The sequence below is a fragment of the Rhamphochromis sp. 'chilingali' genome (assembly GCF_963969265.1).
Source record: "Rhamphochromis sp. 'chilingali' genome assembly, chromosome: 2".
In the NCBI taxonomy this organism is placed as follows: Eukaryota; Metazoa; Chordata; class Actinopteri; order Cichliformes; family Cichlidae; genus Rhamphochromis; species Rhamphochromis sp. 'chilingali'.
This window is the reverse complement of record NC_137930.1, coordinates 20,687,913-20,714,277: the sequence shown is the minus strand read 5'-3', so window position 1 is coordinate 20,714,277 and position 26,365 is coordinate 20,687,913. Positions and strand designations below refer to the sequence as shown.

The 26,365-nt window shown below is 42.2% G+C and overlaps 2 protein-coding genes across 10 annotated transcripts in view; one reads left to right on the top strand and one right to left on the bottom strand.

The window, feature by feature from the left end:
- Positions 1–15,949, top strand: part of sema4d (sema domain, immunoglobulin domain (Ig), transmembrane domain (TM) and short cytoplasmic domain, (semaphorin) 4D) — a 42,847-nt gene extending 26,898 nt beyond the window's left edge. For 4 of the 9 annotated variants that reach the window (XM_080876340.1, XM_080876343.1, XM_080876341.1 and 1 more), the window contains 14 exons: positions 2,379–2,512; positions 4,765–4,910; positions 5,009–5,071; positions 5,360–5,458; positions 5,562–5,655; positions 5,812–5,928; positions 7,440–7,591; positions 8,285–8,475; positions 8,617–8,773; positions 8,900–9,122; positions 9,341–9,453; positions 9,601–9,773; positions 9,925–9,971; positions 10,386–11,871. In XM_080876340.1, coding sequence (XP_080732466.1) covers positions 2,379–2,512; positions 4,765–4,910; positions 5,009–5,071; positions 5,360–5,458; positions 5,562–5,655; positions 5,812–5,928; positions 7,440–7,591; positions 8,285–8,475; positions 8,617–8,773; positions 8,900–9,122; positions 9,341–9,453; positions 9,601–9,773; positions 9,925–9,971; positions 10,386–11,401 — 2,725 coding nt within the window. In that variant the 3' untranslated portion in view covers positions 11,402–11,871. Of the gene's footprint in view, positions 1–2,378; positions 2,513–4,764; positions 4,911–5,008; positions 5,072–5,359; positions 5,459–5,561; positions 5,656–5,811; positions 5,929–7,439; positions 7,592–8,284; positions 8,476–8,616; positions 8,774–8,899; positions 9,123–9,340; positions 9,454–9,600; positions 9,774–9,924; positions 9,972–10,385; positions 11,872–12,539; positions 12,762–13,594; positions 13,808–13,941; positions 14,034–15,078 lie in introns of those variants that run through there. The other 5 variants (XM_080876345.1, XM_080876346.1, XM_080876347.1 and 2 more) reach the window with 5 other exon arrangements.
- Positions 15,950–16,096: 147 nt separating this feature from the next.
- LOC308393177 (cyclin-dependent kinases regulatory subunit 2) lies at positions 16,097–18,749 on the bottom strand. Its single transcript, XM_080876717.1, has 3 exons — positions 18,504–18,749; positions 16,888–17,015; positions 16,097–16,530 (listed from the first exon to the last, which is right to left on the bottom strand). The coding sequence occupies exons 1-3, from the start codon at positions 18,560–18,562 to the stop codon at positions 16,484–16,486; spliced, it is 234 nt and encodes a 77-aa protein (XP_080732843.1). The 5' UTR covers positions 18,563–18,749; the 3' UTR covers positions 16,097–16,483.
- Positions 18,750–26,365: the final 7,616 nt, after the last annotated feature.

Genomic DNA, 26,365 nt, shown 5'->3' with positions numbered 1-26,365 from the left:
GAAGTGATGTCTCTCTCTCTCACTGTTCATTGTTGGCTGCTCTGCAGTGATGATGTGGATGTGATGGGGGTGGTGGAGTGGGAGTAGAGTGGAGGCTACTCTCATCTTCAGTAAACAATAGGTCCTTGTGTATTTGACCCCCTCTTTAGCAGAGTGGAGTCCATGGCTATGCCTGAAGCCGGGATGGAATTCCATCTTTGCCAGATTAGGTTGGTGGAAACCTTCCCCCCCCCCCGAAAAAAAAGGGGGGGGGGGACCTATTATTAAGAGGGCCATGGCCTCTGGGGCCATTTGTTCTCATTTAAAACCAAATCAATAATCAGTTATTATCCTGCCTCTTTTTCTGCAGCTGGGGGTGGGCTCCATTGATTGGCTGTATGTGCTGCTGTATGATGCATCACCCCCTCCCCCGAATAACTAATTACTAACCTATATTTGAGTTGAATGTGACATAATGGTGCTTGTAGGTCATTAAAAGGTAGTTGACAGTGATTTATCTGTTCTTTGAGCTTAAACGATGTTCTATCATTTTAATTAAAAGGTCTAAAATGAGGACAAACGACCCAATAAAACATTTATGCACATTTTGCTCAAAGTGGCGCCTTGTGGGTATTCACCTGAAATTTAATCCTTATCTTACGAGACATCTGATAACCCTTAATCGCATTCCATGCGTGACTACTCCACCCGTTTTTTTTATTTTGGTTTTGGTTTGTTTGTTGCGGTGTTGTATGGGTGCTTCCACTTCATTCATCGTGCCGTTGTGCAAACCAGAAAAACCGGCTTTGTGATCAATACGCTTCCGTAGGAGACGACTGTGCAAAGCACCTGACCCACCTGCTTCCTGTTTACTACAACAATACTGGCTTTAGTTGAACATAACACAGGGAATGCAGGCCTCAGTAAGCAGTCTGCTCCAATTATGTAAAAGAAGGGTTAAATGAGTGAGACAAAGCAGGGTACCAGCGAGTTGCACGCGCCCATCCGCCAACAGGGCTCCGGTGCTTGAGCTTTGCAATTGCATTATGTCCGTTAATCACTTTGAGAGGTAATGTTGTTTCCGTGTTAATATTTATAAAATAAAATCAGGTAAACCAGCTTCCGTTCATGTCAGAAAGAGTTTGGTTGGCAGTCATAATATTGACCTCAAATCTTGCATTTTTTTTTTCCGTTTTGTCCCCTGCAGAGCAGTAAATTTGGCAATCGCTGCGTGTTTTACAAGCAGGATTGAGAACAGATTTAGAGATTTATTTTAATATTTTACTTAAGCTTTAAAGCTTTGCTTTTTTACCCCAGCTTTGCTGCTGACCTAAAACTGCCAACTTTGAAATGTGGGTTTGTTGAACTGTAGGATATTAACCATTTCAGATTTGAAGGAAGAATCCCAACAAAAAGACTGAACACACCAGAGTATTATTCGTTATGCTAACATGACACAGCATTTCAAGGAAGAGAAGCGGCGGCAATGTGAATTTCAAAGCTCAGAGCTGCACACAAAAATATGATTTGTTTGGGTTTATTTCATGTGACAGTGTCAGCCACCTGAGACAGGCCTGGAAACGTTTACATTTACGTAAATGGCACACAGAGCAGCTTAATGGAGGCTTTATCAGGCTCATGCTGAGGTGAAAGCAGCAGGCCTGAGCTGTTAGGAGGAAGACTGATCACAGCGATCTCCAAATTGACAAATGGAAAAGAACATCCGGATCTGATAAGAGCTGGTAGCTGCCAGGAATGCTGTCATCAGTCTGGTCATTGTCATCCTCCTCATCATCATCATCATCATCGCCCGAGGCAAGCGGATACACCTGTCTGAGTCTTCAACAATAACGCGGTGCAGGATGGCACGTCCGTCTGCGCACAACAACAAATGAAAATGTCAAACTGTAATTCACACCAAATCACACACTGCATTCTTCCTTAATCTTCCGGATAGGGTGTGTGTGTCTGTGGTTTTGTGCTTATTTTTAAAACAACAACAACAAACTTTTCTGTTACTGTAAGTCATATTAGATCGTGTGCAGCCTCTTCATTCTGTCTCCTCCTCACTGACTCCTCTGATAGCTCATTCAACTTCACATTTGTTGTTCTTCTTTATTTAACCGCACAAAAAAGTCTTTCAAGTGCTGCAACTATTTGCCAACAAGTGATCGAATCATTTTGTCAAAGTTGATTTTTGATTTCTGATTTGTTTGTGTGCTTGTGTTGTGTGTGAGGATGAACCCTGATAGCTTAGCGGGAGGGAACTAGAGTTGACACCTGTTCCCTTTTAGCATCTGTGCCGCTTGATACGATCTGTCTGTGGCATGTGATGAAATGCTTTGTCAGAACGGGTTTTTGCGCGTGGCTTTACTCGCTGTCTTTGTGTGTCCCTGCAGAGGAAACTTCACAGTTCCAAAGTTATCAGAATCTAATATGGGCTTTGGCGTGCTGGGGGTGTTTCTGGGGCTGCTCCTGGAGGTTTCCACACACGGGCCCCACGGTGTGCCTCGCACTTCCTGGAGACATCAAGGTAAGGCGTGAAATAACATGCCGCTGGCTGGTTATTATGATAGAATCAGAGAATGTAAGAATGTAATGCTTGTTAGTCTGAAACACGAATACGTGATAAAGATCATTCACTTCAGTGCTTGGTGAACTCAAACTCCACTCTCTGTATTACTTTCTAATATATCACAGCTCTGTTATAACTTAGCAATCTACTGTGAAGCAAAGACGTCAACACCTGTCGCCTAATTTTACCTTGAGACAACCTCACCACAGACCCTCAAGTTGGATCCCTTTTTGTGTGTGTGTGTGTCAGGCAGAAGCTGTTTGCAAGCTGCCGTTTACAGAAATAGCTTCAAGTAACTCTGTCTCTGCAAGAGAACAAGCGCGGCTCACCCTTTAACCATGTTTCTCAATTCGCTGGGTCACAGTCACTGTTTCAGTCAGTCAGTGAGGGTATTTGCTTTCATGGTGGCAGTGTTTATGACCTGGCACCTGCAACATGAGCCCACTTGCACCTGGCACAACCATCCAAACACAAACTCTTCCCCCCAGGTTTTCCCATCAATCACAACGCAAAGTGTAATGAGAGTTTTCATTTATATAATGTTAATGCAGAGTACCCAGAGATGCACAAAGGTGTGACTCTAAGATGTGATTATAAGTGCTAAGCAGCTGTAGGGATGCACTGTAATGCGATCACAAAAATTGCTTACGAGGTGGTCTGGGGCCTTTTTGACCACACTGTAAACGCTGATGTGTCCTGATGACTCTGTAACAGAAAATTTGACTTCCCTTTTTGTTTTGGCCTTTTTTCAAGATACAAGGGACTTGTCTTGCCAGTATCTCCAGCTAGAATGCCCATACATACATCCATGGATCCTTCCTTTCATCCTTTTTAAAACCTTTCGTTAGCCTCACTTGTCGTTGCTGACTGAACTGATGCAACTTGGTCGGTTACAGCACAGAAAATAGTGTTCTGCTGGCCTCATTATCTGTCATTGGTTAATGTTCCTGCTTACATGTGTACACTTGAGTCCCTTTAAAGTGTATTAAAGTGTGTTGCCTTATTCTCCTGTGTGTGTGGATGCATATAATTCCCAATTATTCCTGCAAACCTAGTTTCACTCAGCTGGCTAAAGAATGCACAGCTGTGCACAAAAACAGCCAATGACGCAATAAAGAGCAACTGGACTTTCCAATGTTTCCAGTATTTGTTATCTTAGTTTCACCTTAGTTTCACACGGTTTCGAGTATCTCTCAAAACCGGGTCTGAAACGTTTGGTTTATTGAACACCTTCTGATGCATAAACTGCAAATAGACAGCGCACTGTTTTGTTCCAGGTCCTCATCCAGCAAACCTCTCAGCTATTAGGACGGGGAGAAAACAACCTCGCTCAGTACAGCTACACAAGCCTGGGTGTGCGACCTGGCCTAGTTCTAAAATTTTGGGAATCATAAAATAAAGTAAAAAATGTAGTGAGCTTTATTCACTTACTGCTTCATGAATGCTTGGTTTCACATAGGATTTTATTCTCTTGGATCTCATCTGTGCTTAATATGACCAGTTCTGGTTGTGAGCACAGCAGTGCCAGCCACATGCTGTTCTAATTGGGCAGCCAATCAGAAGAAAATTGGCCTAAAGAAGGAGGAGCTTAAAGCGACTTGTTTCAGATAGTTGATGAACTGAAAGGCTCCACTAATACAGTTTAAACTGAACGAAGATTAGTTTGCACTGTGAGTCATGCAAAGCTACTGTAGTAGAGCCCAAGAATCAAAATAAGGAGCTTATTGCAGTGAAACTTTAAGCTGTTTTTAAGTGTTTTTGGCCACAGAAACACCATAAACACAACGCTGACAGTTTTAGAGAATGATAATGTCCAGCAACAATGTACCTAAAGTCGTGTGTCTGGGTCCACGATGAGTAAAAGTCCATTTGATCTCCGTTTAGCTCCACCTTCAAAGAAACGTCTCGCTCTTCAGCTACTTAATGTTCGACCGTGTTCACCTACTAGTCACTAATTTAAACAGAGCAGTGTACAGTGGGTATTAGCACTTTGTCCCTTGTGACTGAATGTGAAAGCTGAAACTGTTGTGGCTTGGTTAATATTTATTTGCCTGCGCGTGGGTCCATATCTCAAAGCAGCTAGTTCTACTGTACAGATGCTCATTTCAACATATCAGCCATATCAGCTGTAAATTAAATTCTGACTACAGTTAAATACAGATGTTATTGAGTAAAAAAATGGTTTATGATGATTTTTTTTTTTCTGCTAGATTTAGATCTGATGGAGTTTTCAGAGCCGGGCATCTTCAACTACTCCACATTACTGCTGAGTGAAGAAAGGGATGCGCTGTATGTGGGAGCAAGGGAGGCCATCTTTGAGCTCAGCAAGAAGAATGTGAGCGTCAGAAACAAGAAGGTAGTTAAATCTTAAACGATTCATGGTAATGCATGTGGAGGGATGTTTTAAATAATCTGGATTATAATATTTTTTTACTTTATTCCTGTTTGTTTAAGGTTCCGTGGCCAGTTACAGAAAAATCTATGAATATGTGCACGCTGAAAGGAAAATCAAAAGAGGTTAGTTTAACAGCTCTTACATGCTGGGATGCATGCATGGATGCTGCTCTGTCCGTCTGATTAGAATTTGGCAACCGAAGATCAGTGTGACCTCCCAAAACACTGGTTTGGTGACGGTTCAAAAATGTATACTCTGATGACAAAGAAAAATACAAATTTCTGAAAGACAAAATTAAATAACTGAAGTTATGTAATTTAATTTTGAAAATGTCTAACATTAACTCTAGACGGGCGAACTGTAACCACAAGGTCATAATTCTCCTTTTGTTTTGTTCCCTCTTCTTTCAGAGGGAGTGTCTAAACTACATTCGAGTGCTCCAAGCAGTAGATGACACGCGGCTGTATGTCTGCGGCACACACGCCTTTCAGCCTCAGTGTGATTACTTGGTAGGTTAATTTTCAACCGCTCTTTACCCAGACGCCGTACTTCACTGTTTAAACTCACTTATTAACACCGCCGCCTCATCTCATAAGTAATCTTCTCTTTCAGTACTTTGGCAACTTCTCACTTCACGGTAAACCCGAGGACGGCAGAGGGAAGTGCTCCTTTGACCCCTCGCAAAGCTTTACTACTGTCATGGCTGGTGAGTTGAGGCCAGCTCTTCTCTCATCTCATTTCATAAAGTGCTTATTTTGGTTATGGCTGCAGTGAAATTCATAACAATCCCCTTTGTTTTGTTTTGGTTTTTTTAGAGAAGGAAAATAATTTTCTGATGTTTTATTCTCTGTTTTCCTATCAGATGGAGTGCTGTACTCGGGGACAGCTTATAATTTCTTAGGCAGTGAACCGATTATATCCAGATACTCCCCAACCCAGTCTCTGCTGAGGACAGAGTACTCCACATCATGGCTTAATGGTGAGTTGAATGAACTAAACGATTGTCAGGCTGTTGGGAGAATAGCTTTTAAAAATGTGTTTTGAAGGTTGAGAAAACATCTTGTAGAAATGTCCCCCGAGTGCCACTGACTCATGTTAATGGATCTGGATTGATCTAATCCCTTCTTTGCTGCAGTTTATTGACCTGTTGTTGCAGCATCACTTTCACATATGTATTTTGTTGGTTGGCAAAATACATCGACTACAACACCAAGAAAAAAAAAACCTCCTTCCTCTTGTTAATTAGAGGCCGTGTAGAAAACACAGCAGTGCTTTTAACTACACGGCTACCAATTTGTGACTGTGTGACAGATCAAAGCTGAGTAGGCCTCAAACCAGTGAAGTATCAACCTGTCATGCTCCCATGTTAACACACACACACACACACACACACACACACACACACACACACACACACACGCTCAAAGATGATGATGAAGAGTGACACAGCTGGCCTTGGCTCTTTTATGATATTGTTGCTGATATGAACACAGCATTACACGTCACCAGAGGGAGATCCCCAAATTATCTCCATCCTGTGTGCCAGATTTAAATGTGTCACATACTTATTTAATCAAAGTTTAGGACTCTTAATCCCACCTTTAGGAATACAGTGAGACTTTTTACAGTACCATATCACCCTACTTGTGAAAAATCCCAGTTTGATTCTGGGAGGAGACACAGTCTCAGGGGGTCACAAGTAAGTGGGAGGGTTGCATCAGGGAGGTTATGCGGCATAAACCCTGCGCAGAATCGGACATCCATCCACTGTGCCAACCCCCTGGGAAATAAGGGAGCAGTCTAAAGTTTTTACCCCTTGGCCGTAAAAGGCTGATGGGGTATTGTCGTCACTCCGCCAGGCAGGACACCCAGGTTTGTGAATGTGATAACTCAGTTCAATTCAGTTTTATTTATACTGCACCAAATCACAAAATCAGTTGCCTCAAGGTGCTTTATATTGTCAGGTAGGCACTACAATAATCCATACAGAGAAAAACCCTCAACAATCATATGATCCCCTATGAGCAAGCACTTTGGTGACAGTGGGAAGGAAAAACTCCCTTTTAAAAGGAGGCCTTAAAGTAATTAATGCCTGAACTAGGTTTTCAGCGTCACTCTGAGACAGGATATTTCTAATTTTAGAGATATTGCACGAATGGAAGCAGTCCCAGATATTTGTTTATGGATGTGCATTGAAGGACATATGCTGCTGGTTAAAAATTGCCTCTGGAGGCAGAGGAAATGCCATCCAGAACTCGAGAACAAAGTGATATAGGATTTTGAAATTGATAGCATTGATGCATCTAGTATCTAAATCTTGGATGAATTAAAATCTCAGTGACCTGGACCTCAACGTCAGAGGTCAGGTTTGCTGAAAATGACCTAGTATTTTCAAAATTTACAAAATTTACTAGGAGGTTGAGGGGTAGCACTGGTGGCCTCCCAGGATTTTTTTTTTCTTACCAATACCTTTCTCTGCTTTCCTCCCAGAACCCAGTTTCGTTTTCGCCGACGTGATCAGAGAAGGGGAAAATGGAGCAGATGGCGAGGACGACAAAATCTACTTTTTCTTCACCGAGGTGTCGGTGGAATACGAATTCTTTGGCAAGCTGTTCATCCCCAGGGTGGCGCGTGTCTGTAAGGTCAGTACACGTTGTGCGCCATCTGCACATACCAGCGCTATCAATCCATCCATCTTTAGCCACTATTTCCTGTGTCCTGCATGTTTGCGTATGTATGTTTGTGCAAGTCTTTTTTTCTCCTTTTTTTCTTCCTCCTTCCAGTTCCCTTTGCCTCTTTTTTTTTTTTTTAAAATTTAACCTTAGCTCATAATTGGAGCATGCACATGCAGAGACCCATGGCACGTGGACAATATAAAACACTGTTCCAGTGCAAGCGCTTAACTTGCAACATACATCATAACAGCGTATTGTAATGTTTCAAAGTTAGTAGTATAACAAACAGGATAGTTCTTTTTGTACTATTCATTTCAAGTTTTACTGCTTTGAAAATGTAAATGCAACTGTAACTACATCTTTTCTTTTTAGTCTTGTTTCCTGTTACCAAATAAAAAAGCAATAATGGATGTACAGTTTTTAGACATATATGTATTTGCACGTAATCCTCCACCCCCAGTCAGGGATCCCTGTATGTTGCCTGAGAGGCAAAATGTAGGGCAAGAAAGTGCATAATCCACTTGGCGCAATGCTCAGAGCTCCTTGTTAAGCTGGATAAGGTCAGCGTTTCTAGCATGTTAGGAAAAGTGGAAATTCTTTCTCTGCTCCAGCTGCCCTCTCATCCCTCACTGCTAAATATCTCCAATATTGTCACGACAGGGCGACCTTGGAGGGCAGCGCACTCTGCAGAAAAAGTGGACGTCCTTTCTGAAAGCCAAGCTGGTGTGCTCCATGCCTGAGCTCAACTTCGTTTTCAACGTGGTTCATGACGTTTTCATCCTGAAGGGGACAGACCGCAAAAACACGGTCATCTACGGAGTCTTCACCTCTCAGTGGTCAGTGATTTCAAGGTTTGGAATTGGTTTGGGTCGGGAGCGTTAAACAAGCAAGCAAAGAGCAGCATTCACATCCAGCCTAATGCAGAACTCGAAACTCACTCCCTTGCCTCATTTTCACTCTTCTCCTTGTCTCTTCCTGACATATGCACCTAGGGGTAACGTGGGTTTGTCAGCCGTGTGTGCCTACGAGATCAAGGATGTGGAAGACGTCTTCTCCAAGGGCAAGTACATGCAGAAGGCCACGGTGGAGCAGTCCCACACAAAGTGGGTACGGTACAACGGCATTACTCCTACTCCACGTCCTGGAGCTGTAAGTAGATGCCATGAGTAATCAAGATGTGATCTACTCAATATAGTAATCATGTTAATTAAAAGAGGATGCGTTGGTCATATGAAGTTGATTACTAACATCATCGCTATTTGTCTTCCACACCAGTGTATTAACAACCAGATGCGACTGCAGAACATGAACAACTCGCTCCACTTGCCCGACAAAACCCTTCAGTTTGTTAAGGACCACCCCCTGCTGGAGGATCCCATCCTGCCCATCCACAACAGGCCCCGCCTCATCACCAAAGACATCAATTACACCCAGATTGTCGTGGAGAGGGTCCAAGCACTTGACAAAATTACTTATGACGTCATCTTCACTGGAACAGGTGATCAGTTAAGATGAAATGAAAATGAAGCCGTTACAAGCACTTCCTTGTGAAGTTTATCAGGCAAATATGCAAATCTGAGTCAGTCAACTTTGAATGTCTGTGCAGTGAGAAAGCCACGACTCGCCACAAACTTGCAGATAAATGTATTAAAGAGTCCAGTTTTCCTGCGATTACCTTTGCAGAATAACTGACATTTTTATTATTCTCATTTCTAGATAAGGGTGTCCTGCACAAGTCGGTGCTGGTTGAAGATGAGGTTCATATTGTGGAGGAGATCCAGCTCCTGAAGAACGCTGAACCCATCAAAAACCTGCTGCTGTCCTCAGAGGTCAATTTATTTTATTGTCAATGAGTTTTAGGAGATGAGTAAAGAACGAAACCAAGAAAATGTGAAATATGGATCACGTTGGCTCATTTTTATAAGTCACTTGGATAAATATGCGATTAACTTTGTGGTTCATGTGCGTTTCCACAGACACAGTGCCTGTATGCTGGGTCAGACCTGGGTGTAGTCCAGTCTCCTACAGCTTTCTGTGGCAGGTATTCATCGTGTGTGGACTGCATCCTGGCACGAGACCCCTACTGCGCCTGGCACCCGAAGACTGCCACATGTGTCAACATCTTTGACACTGCCAGCCAAACACTCAGGTAATCTGTCACTCTTAATGCCACTAAAACAAAGCTAAAAACACACGTGCACTGATTCGTCCTCCAGCTTGACCTGCTTTACAGTCTTTGTGCAGTTATTGCACTGTGCATGTGTATTTTTTGACTCATAAAAACAATGCATGTCTTGCAGGGGGCTGATCCAGAGCATGAAAGGTGATGCAAACATGTGTCCTTCAGGTAGGCCTCAACATGCTCACACACCCATATACAGGCTTCAGTTTTATAAAGTGGACAATGCTGTGTGATTTAAACTGTGACTCAGATGAAGTTATGCATAGATGAAGAGATTGTGACCGTAAGTCAGCCATAACTTTTGCATGCCATGTCAAACATTCATTTTGTTGTTGGTCGTTACTTATCGGTTTTCATCATTTGCAAATTCCCTTTGGCTGCTGTTTTTTTTACAGCTTATCCATTACTCTTAGTTAACTGTTAACTTTTCTGCTGAAACCTGTTCAGGTCCACCCAGTTTATTTACACTTCTTGCCTACTGCAGTGTGTGGGTACTTGTACCTCATGTTGGGAATTGTCCCCATTAGACCAGACAGTATCTAAAACTCACAATTGTCTCTTTTGTTTGCTTATTTTTAGTGCCAGTTCTGTTTCGGAAGGACTACAGGCATGTGGCGGTGAAACTGGGGAGCTCTGCCGAGCTGCCGTGCCTGGTACATTCCAACCTGGCCCAGGTGATGTGGAAATCTAACGACTCGGTTCTCACCGAGGCCTCTCGCTTCCACCTCATAGCCGAAAACGGGCTCCTCATTTACAGCGTGGCTCCAGAGGACCAAGGGTACTATGAGTGCTGGTCCGTGGAGTGGTCTCCCGCTGCTGGCAGGAACTTCAGCCGCCTGCTGGCCGGATACACCCTGACTCTGGATCTTCTGCCCAGACCGCCGCACCAGGCGGGGCATGTCGTCACCACCACCCTTGGTGGCCACGATGCAGCTACCACGGGTGCAGCTGAAGGTAAAGTAGAGACGGAGAAAGCCGCACTAACTTCAGCCCTTGCCCCTCCCAGCTTCACAGCAGCAACAGTCCTACCACCCTCCCCTCCCCAAAGCGACGCGTCACTAACCCCGCCCCCCAGCAGCACAGTCAAGCTCCAGCCAAAGGTAAATCTTCTTCCCACTAATTCCAAAGGCCCCCATCCTGACAGTCGGGACCCCTCGGCAGAGTATTTGCAGCACAACAACACCGCTGCCCTCCTCTTCCTCTTCCTCCTGTTTTTCCTCCTCTTCATGGCTGCGCTGGTGTACAACTGCTACATGCAGTACCTTCCAGCTCCCTGCTTGAGGCTGCGGGCCACTCTACTTGGCAGCCACAAGAGCGCCCATCAGACCGAGTACAGGGCCTGTGAGGCAGGTTTAATAGAAACCTCTGCGATCGAGAAAATTAACATGGCCGAGCAGCCGACCCAGAACGGCAGCCAAACCACTCAAAACCTCCGGGCACTCCGTGACACGGGGTACGAAACTGAGCCGGAGTGCGGGAACGGTCGCGTCCCCTCTCTCAGTTTCGGAGAGGAAAGCCCCTCCAAGGAGAAACCTTTTGATGTGGACTGTGGATCTCAGGACATTCAGTATGCAGATGCAGATGCAGAAGCTTAACGCTAGCCACAAGAGACTTGATCCCTCCTCTCGGCACAGAGAGCGCAGGGGGCCGCGCTTTTTCTGCATTTGCAGCTTCTGTCCAGGGCACAACATTTTTGTAAGGCATGAGAATCCCGAGGCCCAGATCGGGCATTCCCGCTCGGTTGTAGAGTTTTAACTCCCGCTGTTTGATTTTAGGGCTAATGGTGATGGTGAAGCAAAAAAAAGAAGCAAAAAAACAACTGTATTCAAGGAAGCTGCAGCTCCTTCAGCTTAGCCCAGCAAGAAAAGCTATTACTTTTTTTGAATTTTTGTCAATTTTCTTTTTAAACATTCCAAATTGGAAACATTGTTTACCAAATTGGTAAGTTACTGTGATGCTTTCCAAAGTGCAGTCACATTTCTATACAGCCTGAGGGGGAGGGGGGGGGGGGCATTTGAAGCATTTGCATCTCTTTACTTTTTTTTTTTTTTTTTTTTTTTTTTTTTTTTTAAAGCAGTGAATACTTCATTACACAGTGAATGCTTCAGTATTACATTGATTTCTCAGGGAAGAGTTGCTCAGTATATTGTAGCCTAGGTTAGCACAGCGTCACCACCCGGAGCATGTGGGCGTTAATCTCTCCCAGTGAACTGGCAGTAAGAGAAGGAATCAAACTGTTTGTACCACTGTGTTTCCTGCGTGCAGACTCTCGTGTTTTATTAGTATTATTATTATTTTCCTTCCTGTGAAATCGACATTCCCCACACAGATACAACTCTGGTCGTCCTGTGTATTAACCCTTGTCGGAGATCTTTCCATATGTGGTCTGTTAATAATGTAAAAATGTACAGTGTGACATGATTAACAAAAAAGGGGGGCAACATCAGAAGTTATTTTTTTAATTGTAATTTTACAAAGCCTTCAGTTTTAGACAATTTTCAGAGAATTATTATTTATAATGAGTCACATCTGTGGTAACATTTTGTCTAACTAGTTGTGATCTTCATCCTTGTTGTTTTTACTTTTTTTTTTTTTTTTTTTTTAATTTATTGCAGCTGATTTGAACTTTTTAGGCCATTCATTCGTCATCCCTTTGTCTGTTTGCATGCCAGCCCCTGTTTGAATTTCTTGTTTTTTCCTCAGTACTTTTTCTTCCGTCACTCCCTCTCACAGCCTCCTCTCCTGTCGCCACTTCATCTTCCCTGTCCTCTTCTGGAGGTAGCACTCCCTCTGCACTCCCTTCCTCCTTTCCCCATTCCTCTTCTCCCTCCTCCACGAAGCCCCATAACGCGGAGGCTCGGGAGGCCGAAGTGAGACTATTGCCTCCCCTGCTGAAGGACCAGGCCTGGGGGGTTCACGCGCAGGAGGCCTTCCTTCTCTTCTGCCTCGCCCTGGGTGAGTGGTGCATGTGACGTAGGCTGAGCTCACACCCCAGAATCTAAATCCTTCAGAAATTTCTTCCTTTCGCTTTTTAACCCATCACTCTCGCACATTCACTCTCCTCTCCTGCATCTCGCATGTTGGCAAACATCAGCTAACTGGGAGTGAGTGCGAGCATGTCAGAGTTCCTGTTTGTGTGTAACAAGTGATCCTCCCTGCTTTTTTTTTCTGTTTGTGGGAACGATTGACCTCCATTTTTAAGAGTATTTCATTAAAAAAACAAAGCAAACGTGAATGTTTAAAAAGATTAAGCTGGGATTCATTAAGCTGGAAAACTCAGTGATCGGGTCCAGTGACCACACTCTGACGGACGGACAGATCCTCCTTATCCAGGATATTAAGAATCTTTCCTCAAAACAAAGTTTAGTGGGTTCACTTTTCTTTATCCAGATCATTTTTGTGCCTGTAAACAAATGTAAATATATTTGTATATATGGGGAAAAAATACAATTTGACAATGTACATAAAACTAGGTGACGTAATGGGGCTGTGGTTCTTGGTAGGGAGGCAAAATAAAAATGTAAAACGTTTGCAACCCTTGTTTGTTTTTCTTTCTTTCTTTCTTTTTTTTTAAACTATCATCATCCGTTGTATTTTCAAAAGATAAGGGCTCAATAGAGAAGACAGATACATACTAATTAGAAAATGTTTGCCTATCAGACCTGAGATCAGGCAGCATGCATGCTCACTGATTGATGACCACAGGTGGACCAACCAAAGGCAAGTATTTCATGCATGTCTCAGTGGTGCCTTAAACATCAGAGGTCAACATCAATTCTGTCCCACAGGTCCCAGTGATGTCCACATTCACTGGCTAGTAAACGGGCACAGTCTGGACACCCCCATAAAGGAGTACCGTCGGCCGCTTGGTCAGAGGGAGGTTTTAGTGAGCAGCTGGCTCCAAGAGGGGCCGCTGATCAAGGACGCACGGTATAACTGTGTTGCTGAGGCCAGCACAGGAAATGACGTGTCTGAAGTTGACCTCCGGCTCTCTATTGGAGGTATCAGGTGGAAAATATTGACTATAGTCCTGCATGCAGAATGGAATTGGGAGTGTTCTGGACTGGCTGTTTCCATTGGCAGAGATGGATAATTGCACTGGTTTATTTCCATAAAGCGTGTTGTTGTTCGACAGATGAAGAGAACATTCCAACCCGAGATTTGAGCCAGTGGAGAGGTGCGCTCGCAGAGCACGAGCAACTGCTAAAGAAATGGGAAAAGGCCTGGGTAGGTCTGAGTGTGCTGTCTTCTCCGGTCAGTCGTCTGGATTGTGTTTGTGTCACGTGCGTCGGTTTTAACCTGCTCTGCATGTTCAGCTTTAGGCTGCCAGGCTGTTTTCGTCAAGAGTACTGGAGAAGTGCAAAGTCCAGGTTTTTATAGCAGCAATAACACGAAACGAGGGATGCGAAGAAAGAGCTAGTTCAAACGAAATGAGGGTCTGATTTAAGGGCTTTGAAGCTTTGAAGTGCACTTGTTTAAATACACCAATCATTAACCTGACTACAGCTTTAAATGCCTTTAACGTCATGTATCTAACGGTGTTGTACGAATCGCATGTTCTTTTAACCATATTTTGTAAATTGCATGAGTAACTAAAAGCTTATGTTCCTTTTAGAGAAGCTGCTAATGAGATTCCTCCTTCAATACAGGCACGTGTGAGTCTTGTGACATTTAACTAAATTTCCTAAATTTCTTGATGTTGCTGAATTTACTGGACATTTTTGACTAATATCTAACTAATATCAGTCTGTCTTCCTAGAGAGAAAACAATACCTGTAGGTCACGAATGGGTTAACTTAAGTATCGCCAGATACTTAAGCTGATTAAAAGCAGTGCATTGGTTATTACAGAATTTTAAAGTCAATGACTCAGTACTTTTCTCGTGGCTTTAAAATGGGGGAAATAATTATTTGATCTCTTGCTTAATTTGTAAGTTTGCTCATTTACAAATAAATGAAAGTGTCATATTTTTATGGCAGTTTAATTTTAATGGAGGCAAGTAATAAGTCATGATTTGCTTGGGGATCAAATACTTCTTTTACATTATATATGTGTCTTTTCTGGGTTTTTGGTTAATAGTCTGCCTCCATTAAAATTATACTACTATAAAACTTAGACTGTTACCTTCGTTGGACGTGAGCAGGGGATCAAACAATTATTTCCCCATCTGCATGTGCAGTTGTTGAAATGCATCAGTACTACTCCCAGCATTTCTCTTGTGTAATTAAATCGCACTGCTTGCGTAGTACAGCTGTGTTTTTTCCCGCTTTAGGAAAGCTGTGATGACCACAGAGCTCTGTGAAGAGTTGACTTGGCTGAATCTGGTTGCGAACATGGTCCTCCATCCAGGTGGACCACACCTTTGACACTGAAACTGTCAAAAAAACAACAATGCCACTTCTTAGATAGGAGTTTGGGGGACCATGAAGCAACACATTTACAATCTGCCTCCTGCAGGGGTGAGGGCAGTTGGGGGGGTTGGGGTCACCTATATGCAGTGATAATGTGGGAGTCTCCGACCAAACTCTGCAAGGAGATGAAGCTCATCAATCTGAGAACACGTGGGCTGCCTTTGTACCAAAAATACATTTCTGTCAAACGTCCTGAGAGCAGTGCTTGTAAGGAATGTTTCGCATTTTTTAAAGCGATGGAACATGTCAAATGTTTATTGTGAGATTCATTTTAAGATGTTTGCACCTTCGCTGGCTTCAGAAGCTTCTGTCAAGTCCATCATAGCTACTTGGAATTTGTATAATCTTGAGTGAAAATGTCTTTAATCATCGAGCCCAAAACCCAATTCGTAGGATTTGATGGCAGGAATCGGGCCTGTAGCTCTCTTTTAACAACATGCCATCAAAATGCAAAATTTATCTTAAAAGAAATGCAGTTCAGCCCAAGTATGGAAACTTTTGTCACACTCACTGCTTTTCATCTGTTATTTTCTTCACATTAAAACTGTGACTACATATTTGACGCTGTAGCAGAAATAAACTGTTTAAATGCTGTCGCTTACGTCATGATGCCTTCAAGTTTAACACATTCTAGTGTTTAAATTACATGTGAACAGATGGTAAATATAATCAAGAATTTTCTTTGAAAATCATGTATAGTTAATGCCTTTACTGAAATCTAATTTAAAAAATAAAAAAAAGTTTTACCGGTAAGCTATTTTGACACTTGTGCCTCAGATTTGTAGACTTACAGCAGTTTCTTAAATTGTTTTTAACTTGGTTCTCCGTTAAGTTTCTTTTAATGTATGAGGCACATTTCTGTATTTCAGCACAACACTGGTTTCATGGTGGTGTTTAGTGGAGCCACACCACCCTCTTGTGACCACTTACAGGAACATAACCCAAAAACAGGAGGTGGTTAGCAGGTTGTTTATTACTGTAAAGGTCAGAGCATGACAATTAAACAAATGTAACTGAACACACAGAGAGACTGACACCAGATTTGACCATCTCTAATTAATTTATAAATTCGGTTTGAAGTCAAAGAAGATTTCTTCCTCCTTTCTCCGCAAAAAAAACAAAAAAAGGCAAACAAATCAGAGGGATTACATCAAAAAGCTGAGAAATTCACATGCTGCAGTGAGCAGCCAGACAGTATACACTTAATAATCTTAAATAAAAGATCACAGGAGGACTCTTCCAGTAGTGCGAGGGTGGGGTCTTGTGTCATTGCTTCGGAGGTAGAGGTCTTCTGAACAGAAGGATGTGTGGCTCTAGGAGAACAATAGCAGACAAATATACAAACAGGTTAGTGACCTGAGGCCTGATCATTGTGTGTTTTAAAGGCCTATTACCAGAATGATGTGCTACACTGTAGTTACAGCCAAAGTCCTACGACTCTGCAGCCATTCTGGTGATGCATCTTGGCATCTGGGCCTGCATTTAAATGAACTGGGAGAAAACCATTACTTTTGCTTTACTAGTCATCCAGACATAACAGTGCAATAGCATCAAAAATCAACTCCAACTTACAAGAGCTTTTAAGAACATAATGGATTTGCAGCCAAGTCCAGGTTGCCAACATTTCAGCAGCTCAAAAGCAAGCCAATAACATATTACATGCAGATTACCTGGTTCATGTATCATATAGTGGATCCATCCCTGGGACTGTTGCACTCCCAGCTGTCTCCACTCGTCTTCAGACATCAGGTGGGATTTTGGGATATATTTAGTCATCTCCCGAGGCAGAACAACATGTCTAGTGATGAGAACAAACGATTGTTAATAGTGGAGTGTAAATATCTTGTAAGGTTTGATGCAACTATCCTGTTGGACGACACCAGTTATCTGAGATATGATTTAAACTACAACCATGCAAAGTGTCAACTGGATCTTGCAGTTGTGATGTTATGTTGATAAAAACTGTCCAGAGACAGATATGTAGACAACATACTCAAAGTCTCTTAGGGAGTTCCTGCTATACAGGAGTCTCCAGGAACAAATGTTTCATCACGACTTAAAAAGTAAAATGCAGCCGAAAGTCATATGTGAATTGTCTACAGAAAAAAAACACATACAGATCGATACACAGGTGCCAAATTAAAGGAAACCGCTATATTTAAGCCATTGAGTGGCTTGCTATGCTGTGCAGAGGATCTTGCAGGCGTGCCTTGAGTCCATGTATTCCTTTGCAGGGACAGGTCAAGCAGTGCAAATCAATACAAAGTTGGCCTGAGGGGTCTTAAACGTATCTACTGTGATGGGGGTGGCAAAGATATTAACTTGCTTTCAAAAATCTTAATATAAAAAATGGTCACATTTGCCAACATACCAAGATGACAAAGCTCTGCTCATTTAAACCTCAGATGTTTCAGTGACTATAATCCGACTGACTTCTTGTATTTGTATTGTTATACCCATTATGAACTTCCAAAATCTTCCCCCTTGACAAATATATTTCATAAAAAAATAATTTAAAAGCCTAAAACTAGCAATGAAATTGATTAAAAGCTAAAAACTTTAACCCCCCCCCCCAAAAAAAGAAGAAACGAGAAAATTCATACTGGAAATTAACTGAAGCAATACTGAAAATGTGAACTAACTCAGGGTGGTCGCTTCCTTTCAAGGAGCACTGGAGCTGTTCTGGCGACACCTGGCGGTCAGACTTTCACTTTACAGCCACTAAAAGTTTGTCACCGTAATGGTGGTGTTCCCATTGAACGGCAACATTCAATGGGATTATTATTCTACTATTACACCTCCACCAAAAAAAAAAAAAAAATATATATATATATATATATATATATATATATATATATATATATATATATATATATATATATATATATTTTCCCCAGGGTTTGAGGTGTGGGGATTTTTGCTGCTCAGCCATTTTAGGCTGATTTAAGAAATTCACACTGAAATATTAAAATTGACAGAAAAAAACTATCCTTTGGCAAATTTGGTTATATTCCACTGAACACAGTGGAAATGGCATGCATTTAAAACATGAAAGTGGCACAAAAAGGGCCCAGGATAGCCGGAGGGATATATATATATTTATTTATTTTTTTAAATCGCACTATCATGCAAAACTAGCATGACAAAGCTTAAACTTTGAAACCACCTCGTGTCGGTTGTCTACGTTTAATTTTTGGTAGAAAATATCCACTGAAGACGTCTTCTCTTTGTTGCTAATCTTTAGTTGACGTTACTAAAGTTAAACATGCGAACCAATAATGCTCACCTGTACTCGTAATGGTCGTCACTGTACCTGTTGGAATAGTAGATCTGGTTCCGAGACATATTTACAGAAAAAAAAAAATCAGGTTAATTATTAGAAAAGTTTTACGAGAAACTGGGGTTGTAGAATAACAACAAGTGCCCACCTGTAGCTCATTCCGTGCAGATTGCTCAAAGGTATTGATTGGACGACTTCTGTCATGTGACCAGAATTTCCCTCTTTATCGTAGTTCTCGAGCCGTCATCAAAGTACAGGGGCCCGTTCTTCGTACGTCGCTTACTACATCCAAGATCAAATCATCGCGCTAACCGTGAGCTCGCTAATCCGGTTCCCCGAACACACCTGCTGTTGACGATTAGTACAGCTGGACGCAGTAATGTGACATCACTGGGTGTCGTAAAAGGGGCCACGCATCGATAGTAGAAACATTGATCGGCAACCCTCTGATTGGTCGGCGAAAATGTCGACGGAGCGCGCTCGGCTCGGTATTTTTCGGCAGCAGAGCAAGAACTCTTGAGTGAGGGATTTCAGGAGTTTCAGAGTTTAATCAGAACGCAAGGGAACACTGCAAAGGCTGCAAAAGCAAGGAGAGAGGGCTGGCAGGAAGTTGCTGACAAATTAAACTCGTAAGTAATTTAATAATAACAATAATAATGGAGTGGATTGATATAGCGCTTTTCAAGGCACCCAAAGCGCTTTACAATGCCACTATTCAGTCACTCTCACATTCACACACTGGTGGAGGCAGCTACAGTTGTAGCCACAGCTGCCCTGGGGCAGACTGACAGAAGCCAGGCTGCCATATCGCGCCATCGGCCCCTCTGGCCAACACCAGTAGGCGGTAGGGTAGATTTATTATATTACACTATATTATCCAATATTATATTACATTATATTATAATATGTTATATTTTATCCTCTTTCACATTAGAGCCACGACAGGACCCACTAGAACATGGGAACAGGTAAAAGTGAAATATAAGAATATCCTACAGAATGGTAATATTTATCACTTATATTGCTTTTAGTCTCTTGGAAAGAGACCCTGGAATAATCTGTTTGTTTATAACAGCAACCAAGAAAAGGGCAGAGGAAAAAAAGACAGGTGGTGGTCCTGCACCCCCTCGTCAACAAGTTGGTTAAGTGAATAATACCCTCACGGGAAAATCGATATCTCTCTATGAGCACACTGTCGCGCTGAGCTAAAGGATCCTGTCTATCCCGCAATATACGCTGAATTCTGAGGACTCTCCTTATCAATCTTGCACCTTCCGCAATGGGTGGCTCGCGTATACGGACAGGACATGGCTGCGACAGGCTTCCCAAATCCACCTTCGCTTTTATAGCCGTGGTCTCTCATCTTGATTACACGAAGTAATTTACAATTACTACTCTGAAATATGAATTAAATCTGTAATAATCACATACATGTAATAGAATGTTAATAGTACATTTCCCTTTTTTAGGAAATGACCTGTGTGAAATCAATAAATGGATCAGGTGCTGCATTGTCTTTAGTTACATTGATAATATTTATTTATGGTGAAACAGTGGTGGAATATCGCTGTTGCTTTCGTATAAATGAAGCGGACATACCTGCGTGGCCGCGATCTAATCCTGTTTACATAAAGTAAACCTGCTCCCGAGCAGGTTTACGCTTACGGCTCTGTTGCTATGACAGCAAGTCCCGGATGAGCTTCGGGGAACCGACTGATCCAGGATCACGCGAAATCGTCAACAATCTAATCCGGCTAACCTACTTAGCGAGGTACGAAGAACGGGCCCCAGGTGAGTGTCTTAAGTTGTTTTCAGCCCTCTTTTGCAGTAGTTGTTCATCTTCACACAAAATAGAAACACAATATATCTCACCTGTTTAAATATGCATCACAACACTAAAATACACTACTGTGTTATTCCTGATGAGGATGGTTAAAATAAAATACTGTGTACTATAGTGATGGCCAAATGAAGCTTTCCGAAGCACTGAAGCTTGTATTGAAAAACGGTTCATTACTCGAAGCTTTTCAACACAGTCCTCTCCGGTGACATCTGGTGGTGAAAATTTTGAAGAGCAGCTTGAATCTGCAAAATAAAACGGACTGCTCAATTATCACTGCTCACTCAAGAGTGGAGTTCTCTCTGATATTGGGCCACCGTTCCGTTGCTTTGAACATGTAATTGGTTTTGTTTTCTCGATTGGGGGGCTGAAAAAAATGTAATGCGTATCTGCGTAATACATTTTGATCAATAAACTTTCCCTATTTAAACATGCACTATGGTGTGGCCTTTCTTTGCTCATAACTCCTTGATGTTGGTAAATACAATAAGTGAGCAATATATATAATATACATATGAGAATGCACAGCACATTATGGAGTATGCCCCTGCTGTGAAGTCCTGCCTCCATCTACTTGTCGTTTAATCACTGGACAGCTGGACAGGTTCATACAAAATATTAGATGAGGCCAATTGTCCTATACATATTTTTGACCTAGGGGTGGGATTGATTGTGAACTGGAAAGGGAAAATGCTTAGGGAGCTGAGTACGGCTGCATCGTCACTGATTTGTAGAATCATTTTTGATTCGATACAGGATCCGATTCAATTTGATTGGAATCTGGAAAGTTTTGCCTCAGTCAGAAATATTACAATTCTGATCATTTAACAGTATATATCCATAATTTCGTATCTATTAAAAGAAAGCTGACACATGTGAGACTTAATTAGAGATGTAAACAGAGAGTTATGAAACCTGCAGCTGCAGAAGCCAGCGGAAAAAAAAAGAGGCAAACACAGCGCGGACCCGACGACGCACCAAAATCTGACTCTGACGCGTCGGGTCCGCGCTCTGTGTTCACGTTTGTATGCAGAATCCGTAAACCTGCTCCCAGTTACTGTTTTAGCTGCATGGTGTTTGACGACATGTTGTGAGGTTTAACCTGAGATGCTGGCGTTTCAGGCATAATAACGTTAATTTACAAATCGACACGGGATTTTAATGAATCAATATCACTTTATTCAATTTAGCATGGATTGTAATCAGAAAGGCGATAATCAAAACCCACCCCTAATCAAGAACTTGCAAAGTAAAAACATGATCTATGTAAGGTAGCCCTTTTGTTATTTACATTTAAAAAGAGGATTAGTGTTACTGTGCGCTGGCTGAGTCTGTTTCTTTTCTTAGAAATAGTTTCTCCTGCCCTGGAGAAAATCCACTTGCATGGAACAGAAGAGGCTGTGGAGTGCAGGAACTACACTGCAAGCTGGTAGATATGCAGGTATTCCTGGGTCCTGCAGACTATCACCTAAAAACAATAAACAAAATGATTTTCTAAACTGTGTAGCAATGTAATGTACGTATAGTGTCAAATACATTGTTGTAGTCTTCATTAGCTTTAATTCACATGGAAGTGTTCCTGAAGTCATATGCTGTAATGATATTTACATTATGAAAACATGATTTTGGACATTTCAAGTTTTTCACTTCGGCAGATAAAATGAATTGAGCAAAATCAACTCAAAATATTCCCACACGCCAGAATGTCCTCTCTTCCTCGCTGGCTCCATATCTGTCAGTGGAATGATCACCTCTTCGCTCTCTGTCACCATCAACACACTCCACGAATCCCGTGGATGATTCACTTCCTTATATCCGTTTGAATCAGGTACCGAAGCAGTTACGTGCGTAATGAAGCTTCGGACGTCACTGGTCACGTGACTTTTGCCAAACGAAGCAAGCCTCGACACAGTGCTTCTGAACCAGTGTGTTGTTTTTTTCGACACACGCTCCGGAGCGTCAGCTTCAAGCGGGCCATCACTACTGTGTACTACTAGTTTCCTTAAAGCCTTATGAATTATCATCAGATAAAATTTTTATTTTCATTTCATCATAAGCAAGTGTGGCCAAATTTATACAAGATGACGTTTTGGCAGTTTGCTAGTGTGGAGTTTTCAGGTGTGAAGATTTACATCTCAGACTCTACAGGCCTCAGTTAGCATGTTAAATTCATCCAGTCACTTCTGCTTATCCTTATCAGGGTCACAGGTGGCTGGAGCATATCCCAGCTATCATAGGGCGGGTGGGGTACACCCTGGATGGATCGCCAGTCTGTTGCAGGGCTAACATAATCTACAGCAGAATGGCTCAAAAACAAAGGAATCAACATATTGCAATAGCCCAAGGCCCAGACCTCAGCCTGGTTGAAATGTTGTGGCAGGAGCTTTAGAGAGCTGTGCATAGGCAAATAACCAAAAACCTTGATGATGAGAAGCAATGCTGTAAAGAAGTGTTGCGTGTTCTTTTTATCTAAGGTAAAGGAGGGTTTCAGTCCCTGCATATGGATCTCTTTCCCGTTAGAAAACCACAGTCTGCAACAGTTTGCTGTGGCCAGCTTCTGGAAGAGAGATGACCCCAACTAATAGTACACATATTTATAAAGGAGAATATGTTTCTATCTGATCGGTCAAAAACCATTGAGAAGGGCCGCAATTTGGACTTTAGCTCCTGTTATTGGCACCCTTCTTCTTCTCCATCAGGTACAGCTTCACCTAGGGATCACTAACTCCTCTCTCTCTCTCTCTCTCTCTCTCTCTCTCTCTCTCTCTCTCTCTCTCTCTCTCTCTCTCTCACACACACACACACACACACACACACACACACACACACACACACACACACACACACACTGGCCTGCCTCTTCCTAACCTGTAATCTAGTTTCATAGCCTGTGGCAGCATCTATCTGTGAGAGCTATTGTTTCTTGACCTTGCTCTGGTTCACTCCCGCATTCCTGCACACCGCCTTCCACAAAGTCTGCACAAACAACTCTCAAACCATCATCATCAATTAATGGTTTCTGAAATGGAAAAACTAAAAAAATGGTTTGATGTAAACAAATTATCTTTGAACTTAACAAAAACGAAATTTATGATTTTTGGAAATCGGGTAAGAGAGGATGAAGTAATTCTATCCATTGGTGGAGTTCCGATTGAGAGAGTTACTGAACTCATCTCATATTGAATATGTTAGAATAAGGATGGTTAAAAATATTTATATTCTGGGTAATGTCAGAGATATATTAGATTATAAGGCAATGCATATTTTATATTTCTCACTAATTTCCCCCTATCTCAGTTATTGTGCTGAGGTGTGGGGGAATACATACGTGACTTATATACACTCAACAAAAATATAAACGCAACACCTTTGTTACTGCTCCCATTCCCCATGGGATGGACGTAGAGACCTAAAATTCATTCCAGATACACAATATAACCATCCCTCCCAAACAGTGGTCACAAATCAGTCCAAATGTGTGGTAGTGGGCACATCTGCTATATTGAGATAATCCATCCCACCTCACAGGTGTGCCACATCAGGATGCTGATCTGACATCATGAGTAGTGCACAGGTGTACCTCAGACTGCCCACAACAAAAGGCCACCCTGGAATGTGCAGTTTTTTGCGCTATTGGGGGTCTGGGGACCCAGAACCGGTCAGTATCTGGTGTGACCACCATTTGCCTCATGCAGTGCAACACATCGTCGCATGGAGTCTATCAGATTGTCAATTGTGGCCTGTGGAATGTTGGTCCACTCCACTTCAATGGCTGTGCGAGGTTGTTGGATATTCGTGGGAACTGGTACACGCTGTCGTATACGCCGGTCAAGCACATCCCGAACATGCTCAATGGGTGACATGTCCGGTGAGTATGCTGGCCATGCAAGAACTGGGACATTCTCAGCTGCCATCTGCCCTGAACAATGTGAACCATGATTCATCCGTGAAGCGCACACCTCTCCAACGTGCCAGACGCCATCGAATGTGAGCATTTGCCCACACAAGTCTGTTACGGCGACGAGCTGGAGTCAGGTCAAGACCCCGATGAGGACGGCGGGCATGCAGTTGAGCGTCCCTGAGACGGTTTCTGACAGTTTGTGCAGAAATTGTTTGGTTGTGCAAACCAATTGTTCCAGCAGCTGTCTGAGTGGCTGGTCTCAGACGATCTTGGAGGTGAACCTGCTGGATGTCGAGGTCCTGGGCTGGTGTGGTTACACGAGGTCTGCGGTTGTGAGGCCGGTTGGATGTGCTGCCATGTTCTCTGAAACGCCTGTGGAGACGGCTTATGGTTGAGAAATGAACATTCAATGCACGGGCGACAGATCTGGTTGACATTCCTGCTGTCAGCATGCCAATTGCACGCTCCCTCATTGCTTGTGGCATCTGTGGCATTTTGCTGTGAGACAAAACTGCACATTCCAGGGTGGCCTTTTGTTGTGGGCAGTCTGAGGTACACCTGTGCACTACTCATGATGTCAGATCAGCATCCTGATGTGGCACACCTGTGAGGTGGGATGGATTATCTCAATATAGCAGATGTGCCCACTACCACACATTTGGACTGATTTGTGACCACTGTTTGGGAGGGATGGTTATATTGTGTATCTGGAATGAATTTTAGGTCTCTACGTCCATCCCATGGGGAATGGGAGCAGTAACAAAGGTGTTGCGTTTATATTTTTGTTCAATGTACATCCTCTATACTTGCTACAGAAGAAAGTGGTATGAATGGTTCATAATGTTAAATATAGAGAACATACAAATAATTTGTTTATAAAATCGAAATTGTTGAAATTTGAAGACTTAGTGAAATTACAGACATTATTATTCACGTGCAAGGCAAAAAATAACACATGTTTGTATTGTGTTCAGGAAGTGGGGACAGTAGAAGAAAGTTTGACTTTAAGTTTGCTAAGACCACACAAAGGCAAATGTGCCCGACAGTTAAAGGTATAAGAATATGGGATTCTCTTGAAGATAATCTCAAGAGTTGTACAAACATGCACCGTTTTAAAATGTGTTACATACTTAAAAGGATAAATCAGTATGAAGAACATGAAAGTAATTAGGGCTAAATGTGGAAGAAAAAAAATTCATTGCCATTTAATGCTGTATATGGCTGATTATATTGATTTGTTGTTTAGTTTTGCATTGTTACATAAAGATACATGTTAGAGGGTTTTTTGGGGGGTATTGGCGCCCTCTTGTAAGAATATTTGGATTGCAGATAGGGGGCAGGTGCTAACAAGAATTTATTCTTCTTCCTGCTCCTTTTCACCCATGGGTGCAGTGTCATATTAATGGGAAGGAGGTTCTGTATGTAGGAAAAGAAACACTGTTGAACCATGTGTGAAATAAATAAAAGAAATGAAATGTGAATCTGTAACTTTTATATTTATATTATTTTGAGTGCTCAGTATGCAATTAACTATTAAAGCGATCTAAAATTAATTACAGTCCCCATACCATTTGCTAGCACAGGTTTTGTAAATCAACATTTCTAGTCCTCACAGAAGCATGGGGCAGAAATTTCTCTACAACACTGTGAGAAGTCATACAGGAAACTGTTACTAAGTTATTGGTGCTTAAGCTGTTTCTACAGGCTACTGAATCATGGGTCAGTTGTACTTCCCGTGAATCCTGTGAAAACAGTCTTTTTCATATGACTGTAGTCTTCTGTTTTCGAGACTCAAAATTAATTGGAAAGTTGATCAACAAGCAGTTTCATGGCCAGGTACACCTTGTTCCCTTGTTATTTCTTGATAAATTAAACAGATTCTGTTGTTGATTCCAAGTGATGAAGTTGCATTTAGTAGCACTGAAATTCTCAGTATGAGGATTAAAGAGTTGGTGATGCAAGTGATGGAGGCCACTGTTGATTTAAAAAACCAAAATAAACCTATCAGAGAGAGAGAGAGCAAAACCTTTTGGAGTGGCCGAATCAACAGCCTGGTATTCTTACATTCCTTGGTAAGGAAAACCCTTCACAACATCTAGCAAAGTCAAGAATTTTCTTGAGGAGATA

Excerpts from the sequence above, each read along its gene's own strand:
- LOC308393177 (XM_080876717.1), bottom strand. The coding sequence starts at position 18,562 with ATGTCTCGGAACCAGATCTACTATTCCAACAGGTACAGTGACGACCAT. Across the intron at positions 17,016-18,503 it reads GACGACCATTACGAGTACAG|ACATGTTGTTCTGCCTCGGG; the intron begins GTGAGCATTATT and ends TCTCATCACTAG. Across the intron at positions 16,531-16,887 it reads CTATATGATACATGAACCAG|AGCCACACATCCTTCTGTTC; the intron begins GTAATCTGCATG and ends TTGTTCTCCTAG.